The 11212-nt window shown below is 39.4% G+C and overlaps 2 protein-coding genes and 2 long non-coding RNA genes across 4 annotated transcripts; all 4 read right to left on the reverse strand.

Moving 5' to 3' along the window:
• Positions 1–771: 771 nt before the first annotated feature.
• LOC110880500 lies at positions 772–2129 on the reverse strand. Its single transcript, XR_002559358.2, has 3 exons — positions 2025–2129; positions 1496–1549; positions 772–959 (listed from the first exon to the last, which is right to left on the reverse strand). It is a non-coding gene; the product is annotated as an uncharacterized LOC110880500 (long non-coding RNA).
• Positions 2130–2343: 214 nt separating this feature from the next.
• LOC110887037 lies at positions 2344–3017 on the reverse strand. The gene is made up of 2 exons (XM_022134944.1): positions 2413–3017; positions 2344–2368 (listed from the first exon to the last, which is right to left on the reverse strand). Exons 1-2 carry the CDS (start codon positions 3015–3017, stop codon positions 2344–2346), a joined length of 630 nt encoding a protein of 209 aa, XP_021990636.1.
• Positions 3018–5515: 2498 nt separating this feature from the next.
• Positions 5516–6841, reverse strand: LOC110887036. Its single transcript, XM_022134943.1, has one exon. It carries the CDS (start codon positions 6839–6841, stop codon positions 5516–5518), a length of 1326 nt encoding a protein of 441 aa, XP_021990635.1.
• Positions 6842–7637: 796 nt separating this feature from the next.
• Positions 7638–8534, reverse strand: LOC110880501. Its single transcript, XR_002559359.1, has 2 exons — positions 8486–8534; positions 7638–7949 (listed from the first exon to the last, which is right to left on the reverse strand). It is a non-coding gene; the product is annotated as an uncharacterized LOC110880501 (long non-coding RNA).
• Positions 8535–11212: the final 2678 nt, after the last annotated feature.

Genomic DNA, 11212 nt, shown 5'->3' on the forward strand with positions numbered 1-11212 from the left:
CACGGGGCGTGTTCAGTCTCTGTTTTCTCTTCTTTGCCTTGGGAGGTGCCGTTGAGGGTCTGGGCAGTCTACTTTTGTTCCTTTTCTTGTATTTATGCTAGAATTAGTTGTATTTTTGCTTCTTTTGTGATTTTGAGCTCATTTCATCCTGAAAATACAAAAGGAAGACAAAAACACTCTTTTTCCAACATTAGTGCTTAAAAAAGGGTTAGTTTTATGCCTTAATTGATGTGATTTATACGTTGCATTTCACACACATCAGTATGTATCAAAACTAGCTTATACGTATAAGGGTTGATACCTACTGATATATTCAGTAAATTTCTATATTATAACAGTAAACAAAAGTTTTAAACTCAGGTTTCCAGTTTTGACCTTTTAGGCTTATGTGAAATTACCAAAATGCCCTTATGAGGCATAGTTGGAGTTTAAAATCATTTTGGGCATAATAGAAGATATTTTGCTGATATCACAACATATTTAGTGCATATTAACTCAGGGAACTTGTATATGATTCATAAGGTTACCTGTTACGCACTTTCGCGTTATGATCGGCTTATGTAACTAGTTTACACATTTTAGCCGAAACGGGTCAAACCTGTAAGATCCGCTTTTCCAAAATAAAAATAGGCTACTTATAAAAATAATTTAAAGACATCAAAATACTAAATTTAATACATAACGAAATTCTTAGAAAATTTGGGCATGACCCGTTCGTAAAACGAGCATGCCCCCTGTTTATAAGATATTAAACTAACGACAACCTACGATCCATTTAACTTTAAACTACCCCAAACAAAGACAACAAGTTTTCAAGTGTAAACTTCTAACAAGATTAAACAAAACTACAAGACATGGACCCAAAAAGTATGCATATAAACTAGCGGAAGCGCTTGGTATAATAAGGCTTGAACATGTGCTCGCTCCATATCTCCAAATCGCCTAAAGTGGAGTTTTACCTACATTAACAACCAAATTTTAAAAAAGTTAGTTATCACACTTGTTAAATCATAATTCATTCGTTTTGACTCCATCCATACAGGAACCTTCATTCTTTTACGCATACGACTACCCAAGTAATTGGGTTTAGCATAAACACTCTCATTGAGAGTTAAGCATACACGTTCGACCCGTTTAATTGGGTTTGGCATAAACACTCTCATTGAGAGTTAAGCATACGCATTTGACCCGTTTAATTGGGTTATTTGCTTTCAACATTACTCATCATTCTATCCGCATAACGGATTAAGCTTTCAACATTCATTATGGCATTCGAAGCTACCCGTTCAAACGGATGGCATTCATCTCTACTTGACACGATTGAATTTTTAATCGGTCAAAATGTATCGCTTAACATAACTTTCGTTAGCATACCCAAATCCACATAGGATTTGTTATTTACTTGCTATCAACCATGATTGTCGTGCAAGGTTAGTTCTATATCAAATTAAGTAAAAAGAGAATTTAACAAAGATTTGTGTGCAACGGAACATACCTCGGTCTTGTGATCCTTCCGGTTTCTTAGAGTTTGAACTTTCTTCCTTCACACCTACATCAATACATTCATTCATTCATTTAGTACCCCGCTTTCATTCCATCATGTTTTTAAAATTATACATAATTATTCTTTCAAGCATTTCATCGAACACCTAGAGTGCATTACATTAATAAAGCATGGGGTACAAGCATTTAAAGCATGGCTTTGCTATTTCATCCTAATTGTCATCTCTAACACACTAGTTCTTACAATTTCTTTAGTATACATCAATATATCTAGCATTCAGGTATTACAAGCTGAATTATATATCAAAATTACCTATAATCATAATCCCTTTAATCTTTCTATTCATATTCACAATTCCACAAGTGGGTTTATAGAGTTTTCTTTCATTCAATCAAAATTGAGCATGATTTCTACTCTAGGGAGTCTCCTTAACAACTAAACAACACAATCATATTCAAGAATTCGTGATTGGGTCGAAACCCCCTTTTTACAATTTACCAAATCTAGAAATTCGACTTACCACATCACCGGGTATGGGTAGATGTTCGAATTTTCACTACATGCAGTTGATAAACATCGATTTTTCCTAGTCAATTGGGCGAATTTGGTGAGAACAAGGGTGAACCCTAGTTCTTCCTTGCTCCTGGTCGATCCACACACGTACTGTGTGTGTGATTGTGGTTTTGTCACAACTAAACCTTACTAGTTTGAAAATATTCGCTTTCCCCCCTTGAAGTTTATTAAAGGTTGACTTAAACACCTCCCATGACTTAATTTATACATTTTTCACTTATTCTAATATTTAAATAAATTTTTGGGGTGTTACAAGTCTACCCCCCTTAAAAGAGGTTTTGTCCCCAAAACCTGCGCATATAACAAATTTAAACATTTTCGTACCAAAAAGGAACGGATAGTGCTTCCTCATTTCGTCTTCTGCTTCCCATGTAAGTTTCGAACCCTTTCTGTGCTGCCACTGCACCAATACTTGTCTAACGGCCTTATTGCGGAGGTTCTTTACCTTGGAGTCTTTAATGGCTATTGGTCTTTCGACATAATTCAGTCCGTCGTTCAATTCGATGTCATCGAGAGGTACAATTGTTGTATCATCTGCGAGACACTTTCTCAACTGCGACACGTGGAAGGTATTCTGAATCCCGTCTAATGAGGGCGGTAACTCCAAGCGATAAGCAACCATTCCAACTCGGGCTAAGATCTTAAATGGTCCGATATATCGAGGGCCTAATTTTCCCCGTTTGCGGAAACGGATTATGCCTTTCCATGGTGACACTTTCAATAGAACATAATCTCCGACCTGAAATTCGATAGGACGCCTCCTTTTGTCTGCATAAGCTTTTTGTCGGTCCTGGGCTGCTTTCAGTCGAGCTCTAACCAATTCAATCTTTTTATTTGTTAATGATATCAAGTCAATTGGAGCAATTTCTCTTTGTCCCACTTCATCCCAACACACCGGGGTCCTACATTTCCTCCCGTAAAGCAGTTCGTAAGGTGCCATTCAAATTCCACTATGGTAACTATTATTATAAGAAAACTCCACTAGTGGTAAGTGGTCATCCCAATTTCCCCCAAAGTCTAAGACACACGCACTCAACATATCGACAAGTGTTTGAATGGTTCTTTCTGACTGGCCGTCAGTTTGAGAGTGGTATGCAGTGCTTATGTGTAACTTCGTCCCCACACTCTCATGAAACTTTTGCTAATAGCGAGAAGTAAATCTAGTATCCCTATCCGAGACGATTGACACAGGCACGCCGTGTCGGGATATGATCTCAATCATATAAATCTCTGCCATCTTCTCGGAAGAATAAGCTTCTTTGATGGGTAGAAAGTGTGCGCTTTTCGTAAGTCGATCTACGATTACCCATATTGTATCATGCCCCCCTTTTGTTCTAGGAAGCTTGGTTACCAGGTCCATTGTTAGTTCCTCCCATTTCCATACCGGAATTTCCAAAGGTTGTAATTCCCCGTATGGTTTTTGATGTTCAGCTTTTACTTGGGAACAAGTCAGGCATTTCTTGACATACTTAACAATATCACGTTTCATACCCGGCTACCAATAATTGGTTTTCAAGTCTTGATACATTTTGGTAGCCCCGGGGTGAACCGAGTATCGAGATTTGTGTGCTTCTTCAAGTAGCGCTGCCTTGACTTCACAGAAACGAGGTATCCAAATTCGGCCGAACCTTAGTTTGAGTCCGGTCGAATTTTCTTCTAGCTTATCAACCATACCTTTTAGTCTTTCCTTTTTTAAATCTTCCGCTCCAAGAGCCTTTATTTGGGAATTTTTTATCATATCAAATAAACGGGGCGTAACAATCATCTTCATGGACTTCACTTGGATGGGAGGTGGATATTCTTTTCGACTTAACGCATCGGCCACCACGTTTGCTTTCCCGGGTGATATAGGATATCACAATCGTAATCTTTAATAAGTTCCAGCCATCTCCGTTGCCTCATGTTTAAGTCTCTCTGCTCGAAGAAATACTTGAGGCTTTTGTGATCTGAGTAAATTGTGCATCTCGTGCCATATAGATAATGCCTCCATATCTTTAGGGCGAATACCACCGCTGCCAATTCTAGATCGTGGGTTGAGTAGTTCACTTCATGTGGCTTCAATTGTCGTGAAGCGTAAGCGATAACCTTTCCCTTTTGCATCAAAACGTAGCCTAATCCCTGGTGTGAAGCGTCTGAATAGACCACCAGGTCTTCAGTCCCATTCGGTAATGTCAAGACCGGCGGACGTGATAGTTTTTCTTTTAATGTTTGAAAGGCCTCCTCCTGTTCTTTACCCCACACAAACTTCTCTTTCTTCCTCGTCAATTTTGTTAAGGGTAAGGCTATCTTTGAAAAATCCTGTATGAACCGTCTATAGTATCCAGCGAGGCCCAGAAAACTTCTTATTTCGGTCGGGTTCTTCGGAGAAACCCACTTCATTACAGCATCGATCTTTGACGGATCTACTAACACACCTTCCGAGTTGATTACATGCCCCAGAAACTGCACTTCTTTGAGCCAAAAGGCGCATTTTGAGAATTTCGCGTAAAGTTTCTCCTTGCGGAGAACTTCAAGTACTTCACGCAAGTGCTTTGCATGCTCAGCTTTGCTTCGCGAATAGACTAAGATATCATCTATGAACACGATTACCGATTTGTCTAACATGGGTCGGCACACCCGGTTCATAAGATCCATAAATGCAGCCGGCGCATTCGTTAATCCAAAAGACATGACTAGAAATTCATAGTGCCCATAACGGGTTCTGAACGCAGTCTTTGGAATATCTTCTCCTCGTACTCTAACCTGATGATACCCTGAACGTAGGTCTATCTTGGAGAACCAACTCGCCCCTTGTAATTGATCAAAAAGGTCGTCAATTCTAGGTAAAGGGTAGCGGTTCTTTATGGTCAGCTTATTTAGCTCTCTATAGTCGATACACATGCGCATCGACCCGTCTTTCTTCTTAACAAATAAGACAGGTGCTCCCCAAGGTGACACACTCGGGCGTATGAAGCCCTTATCTAGAAGATCTTGTAATTGTGTCATTAATTCGCGCATTTCGGTGGGAGCCAACCTATAGGGGGCCTTTGCAACCGGCTTCGCACCCGGATTCAATTCGATACGAAATTCTATTTCTCGCTCGGGAGGAAGTCCCGACAATTCCTCCGGAAACACATCCGGAAATTCATTCACGACTTCAACGTCTTCAAACCTCGGGAGGGTTTGTCGGGTATCTATTACATAAGCTAGGTATGCACTATTCCCGGTAAGTACGTATTTGAAAGCTTGGACAAGGGTACACAATTTGGTTTCCACATTTCTTTCTCGTCGAATACTCAGTTGCCTTCCACTTGGAGCTTGGACAAGCATGGTCTTATTTTCACAATTAATTTCTACATGGTTTCGCGCCAGCCAATCCATTCCTACTATCATTTTAAATTCCCCCAAAACCATGGGTATAAGGTCAATATCGAATTCCTCATCTTCTATGGTGAATTTTCAATTTCTACAAATCTCATGTAACATATAGACCTTACTATCGGCTATTTCTACTTCTAGTGGCATTGGCATTCGTTCAGTCTTAAATGATAGATGTTGTACAATTTCACTCGAAATAAATGACATAGTGGCTCCAGTATCGAACAAAACATAAACCGGTATGAAGTTTATTAGAAAGATACCTGAGACCACATTCAGCTGGGATTTTGCTTCTTCAGATGTGATTTGAAACATTCTCCCTTTCGCCCTAGAACCCTCTTGCTTCTTATCTTCTTTCTTTGACTCTTGCTGAAGCTTCGGGCATTCTGATTTGATATGCCCCTTTTCGAAACAGTTGAAACAAGTCTTCGGGTTGTTCGGGCATTGATAAGACGAATGTCCCTCCTTACCGCATTTGAAGCACCCCTTTTTGCCTAACAAACACTCTCCGGTATGGAGCTTCCCACAAGTCTTGCATGGAGTAATTCCACCTTTCGACTTACCCTTCCTTCCTTGATCCTGAAACTTCCCCTTTTTAGATGGACTAAAACTTGCACCCTTTTCACTTGGTCTCTTTTCACCTCGCTCTTCTTGCCTTTTAATTTCAATCTCCCTATCCCGTGCTAAATTAATGAGCTCATCGAGGGTTTCACATTTTGAAGGAGTGATGAACTCTCTAATTTCTGCCTTTAATACGCCATAGAAACGATTTATCTTCATTCTTTCGGTTGTTACCAATTCCCCACAGAACTTCATCTTATCCATGAAAGCGTTTGATATTTCATTTACCGACTCATTTTTCTGCCGGAGGCGTAAGAAATCCTCCTGAATCTTGTCGATAGCCGATTGAGGACAATGATATCTCATGAAGGGCTCCTTAAACTCTTGCCAAGTTATAATTTGAAGTCTATCTTCACCTACTTCCTTACTGTGCGCATCCCACCAATCTTTTGCCTGATGGGTTAGTAGACCGGTAGCGAACATTACTTGATCTTCCTTATCGCACCGACTTCGTATGAACACCGCCTCTATATTCGAGATCCATCTTTGACATTCGATTGGATCGATTTTACCGTCATACGTCGTCGGATGACATGCCATAAAATCTTTATATGTGCACCGTCGTTCTTTGCTTTTGCCCTTAGATCCCTCTATCAGTTCTTTCAGTTCTTCAATCTTGCTAGTCATCATGGCATCCACAACTCCCAACACCCGACTTTCTACTTCTTGAGCTAATCGTGGAAGATTAGCTTGCACAACCCCTTCTGCCACTTCCGTGACTCTATTGTGAAATGCTTCTTGACGAGCCGTATCGTTATCATCATTAACGTTGCTTGCATCAGCCATCTACACAATGTCATATTTACATTTAATACAAATAACAAGCTTTCATTACGTCATAGTTCATTAATCCATGTTTACTTCATCCGCATTCCCATATTTTAGACTTTACTTGCTTTTTAAATTTTTATTATTCGTTTATATCATTCGACTCGTCACCTTTGATTCTTTCGAGTCCATCCCTTCATAATTACTATTTATGGTTCCCCACATCTATGAAGCCTTATATGGACTTCTCGTAACAATTTAATAGGCTTTCAAATAATATGGAAACTTAGAATGTGAAAAACAAAACAAATTAGCGAACTGGACCTACGCTAGCCGTCGGCGACGGCAGGGAAGCCCGTCGGCCACGGCTCTTAAAAATGTGTGTCGGGTGAAAAACCCCGAAGGCAGGAACTTAGGCCGTCGGCCAAACTAGGGCGTCGGCGACGGACGGGTACGGCGTCGGCGATGGCCTTCCCCTGATCATTTCGCTGTAACTTCATTTTTTTGTGTTTTAATCCATTTCCAGGTCCGTTACCAGCTGCTCGGGTTCCGGAATTTCTTGTTTCGCTACCCATAATTGTTACTTCACATATTTAACTCAACTTTACATCTTAAACTCATGACATATACTAGCATTCATCGAAAACGTACATTATTACCTCATTGGCGATCCTGGAGCGAGCACACTTTCGAACGAGCCATCGGTTTGAGTTCAAGCATCGCGTTAAAAACTCGAATCCCTCAAACCTTGGCTCTGATACCAACTTGTAAGATCCGCTTTTCCAAAATAAAAATAGGCTACTTATAAAAATAATTTAAAGACATCAAAATACCAAATTTAATACATAACGAAATTCTTAGAAAATTTGGGCATGACCCGTTCGTAAAACGAGCATGCCCCCTGTTTATAAGATATTAAACTAACGACAATCTACGACCCATTTAACTTTAAACTACCCCAAACAAAGACAACAAGTTTTCAAGTGTAAACTTCTAACAAGATTAAACAAAACTACAAGACATGGACCCAAAAAGTATGCATATAAACTAGCGGAAGCGCTTGGTATAATAAGGCTTGAACATGTGCTCGCTCCATATCTCCAAATCGCCTAAAGTGGAGTTTTACCTACATTAACAACCAAATTTTAAAAAAGTTAGTTATCACACTTGTTAAATCATAATTCATTCGTTTTGACTCCATCCATACAGGAACCTTCATTCTTTTACGCATACGACTACCCAAGTAATTAGGTTTAGCATAAACACTCTCATTGAGAGTTAAGCATACACGTTCGACCCGTTTAATTGGGTTTGGCATAAACACTCTCATTGAGAGTTAAGCATACACATTTGACCCGTTTAATTGGGTTATTTGCTTTCAACATTACTCATCATTCTATCCGCATAATGGATTAAGCTTTCAACATTCATTATGGCATTCGAAGCTACCCGTTCAAACGGATGGCATTCATCTCTACTTGACACGATTGAATTTTTAATCGGTCAAAATGTATCGCTTAACATAACTTTCGTTAGCATACCCAAATCCACATAGGATTTGTTATTTACTTGCTATCAACCATGATTATCGTGCAAGGTTAGTTCTATATCAAATTAAGTAAAAAGAGAATTTAACAAAGATTTGTGTGCAACGGAACATACCTCGGTCTTGTGATCCTTCCGGTTTCTAAGAGTCTGAACTTTCTTCCTTCACACCTACATCAATACATTCATTCATTCATTTAGTACCCCACTTTCATTCCATCATGTTTTTAAAATTATACATAATTATTCTTTCAAGCATTTCATCGAACACCTAGAGTGCATTACATTAATAAAGCATGGGGTACAAGCATTTAAAGCATGGCTTTGCTATTTCATCCTAGGTGTTCGATGAAATGCTTGAAAGAATAATTATGTATAATTTTAAAAATTGTCATCTCTAACACACTAGTTCTTACAATTTCTTTAGTATAAATCAATTTATCTAGCATTCAGGTATTACAAGCTGAATTATATATCAAAATTACCTATAATCATAATCCCTTTAATCTTTCTATTCATATTCACAATTCCACAAGTGGGTTTATAGAGTTTTCTTTCATTCAATCAAAATTGAGCATGATTTCTACTCTAGGGAGTCTCCTTAACAACTAAACAACACAATCATATTCAAGAATTCGTGATTGGGTCGAAACCCCCTTTTTACAATTTACCAAATCTAGAAATTCGACTTACCACTTCACCGGGTATGGGTAATGATCGAATTTTCACTACATGCAGTTGATAAACATCGATTTTTCCTAGTCAATTGGGCGAATTTGGTGAAAACAAGGGTGAACCCTAGTTCTTCCTTGCTCCTGGTCGATCCACACACGTACTGTGTGTGTGATTGTGGTTTTGTCACAACTAAACCTTACTAGTTTGAAAATATTCACTTTCCCCCCTTGAAGTTTATTAAAGGTTGACTTAAACACCTCCCATGACTTAATTTATACATTTTTCACTTATTTTAATATTTAAATAAATTTTTGGGGTGTTACAAAACCATATCATTATTGTCTCAAAATCCAGAATGTGATTATGTTACCCATATTAAACAAGCATGCAAGCTTGTCGGGTCAAAAACCACATTCTAAAAACCGGTCTTCGCCTTTCATGCGATTGAACCGTATTCTTTCTTTAAAACTAATCGGTCTAAGCTTAGGCTAAATTAAAGACCCGTTAGGATTCTAATAGGTTATTATAAACCTTCGTTCCAGAATAGAAGATCCAGTAAAAGATATTTGCACTTGCTTTTGTGATTTTACTTGCTCAGGTAAATACTTTTAACTTATTTTCCCTATACTTGGGGTACGGTATATAAAATACCGCTTGGTTGGGCATTGAATCTTTGATCCAATAGAGGTTAAATCATTGAAATGTCCTGTTTAAATTGTTTTATTTGCTTAAAGCCTTTGTGGGGTTAATGACCATGTCCCGGATATCCTTGGCATCATTTTACGAAATGGCCACGACCTAAGCATACGGGTGTAGGCGTACACCCGTTGTGCATAATTAATTATTAAGGTATAACCGTCGGTTTTGGGTTAAACCATTGCGGGATTATATCATGTGGTGTGTCTATTGACCTTTAACCCGGTGTAGACCCGGGCTACTGGACGCATAAGAAACATGTAAATCTTTTACAAGTTTATATTCAAATAATTATCCCAAGTTATAAAAATCTTTTGTGCCATGTGCATTCAAATCAATTTTCAAACCTTTTCAAAATGAGTCAGTTAAATTGTATTTACCAGTGCAAACTGACGTATTTTCCCAAAAAGATTAAGTGCAGGTACTACGCGTAATAGGCTGGCCTCTCCTAGCATCAACTAGAAGTCTCGCAAGCTTAGATGTCAAAATCTGTTGAACTATATTTCCTCTTTATTTTGATCCGCCTGTGGATCTGTTTCAACTACATTGTGATACTTAAATATTAAAATTTTATTTGTTTGAAATAAATCTATCTTTTGCTTCCGCTGTGCATTTTAAATTTGTGTTGTTTGACTATGATGATATCAACTACGTCACGATACTCCCCACCGGGCCCACCGGTGACACGTGGAAAAATAGGGGTGTGACAGGTTGGTATCAGAGCCAACACTGAGTGAATTAGACACTAGCCTTTTTGTGTTTAATCTCAGTGCACAAATTGCACATTCCTCGAGTTCCGAGTCTAGACAAAGAACATAGGACAAATTCTGTTTTTGTTTTATTTTGTCTTTTATTTTATATATGTTGGTTGTTATCTTAATCAAGTTTGCAGGTAAGAATGCCGCCAAGGTTTTTGAGAGGAAGAGGCAAGGGCCCAGTAACGGGCCATGACCATGAAGCCGGGCCTTCGCACCGGCGTACACCATCTATCACAATGAGCACCAGCCCTCAGGAGCCGTGGAGGGTTTACGTTGAACCCGTGAGGCGATCAGTCTTCTTAAGTTCCTCACCGTCCTATTTGCATTCTTTCGGGCCGCAATCCGAAAACGAGCCCGACAACCCTCCGCCTTCCTTCATACCGTTGCAGCGGTCAAACTTGCACCATTCTTTTGGTGACCCTACCCCTGCTTTCCAGAGCCGATTCAACCCGGCTAATTTTATTCAAGAACCCATGGGTTTTAACCCACTAGGACCCGGGGATCACTTCTCTGGTGAAAATGACATGGATGAAGATACGGATCCCGTGGAGCCTGCAACCGGGACCCCGAACCACCCCATCGAAATCTCCGATGGGTCATCTTTTCATGGATCACCTTACCGTGGTCCTGACAGCTACCAAGCGAGGTTCAACCAGTGGGACTGGTATTTTACCCCATCCGAACACTCGTTTCCGTACCAGCAGCAGCGGCAAGA

The sequence above is a fragment of the Helianthus annuus genome, chromosome 10 (assembly GCF_002127325.2).
Source record: "Helianthus annuus cultivar XRQ/B chromosome 10, HanXRQr2.0-SUNRISE, whole genome shotgun sequence".
NCBI classification, from domain to species: Eukaryota; Viridiplantae; Streptophyta; class Magnoliopsida; order Asterales; family Asteraceae; genus Helianthus; species Helianthus annuus.

What these genes read in the sequence shown, in the direction of transcription:
- LOC110887037 (XM_022134944.1), bottom strand. Translation starts at nt 3,017, where the DNA reads ATGGCACCTTACGAACTGCTTTACGGGAGGAAATGTAGGACCCCGGTG. An exon ending in GAAATGAGGAAGCACTATCC is followed by an intron (nt 2,369 to 2,412) that starts GTTCCTTTTTGG and finishes TTATATGCGCAG; the next exon opens with GTTTTGGGGACAAAACCTCT.
- LOC110887036 (XM_022134943.1), bottom strand. Translation starts at nt 6,841, where the DNA reads ATGGCTGATGCAAGCAACGTTAATGATGATAACGATACGGCTCGTCAA.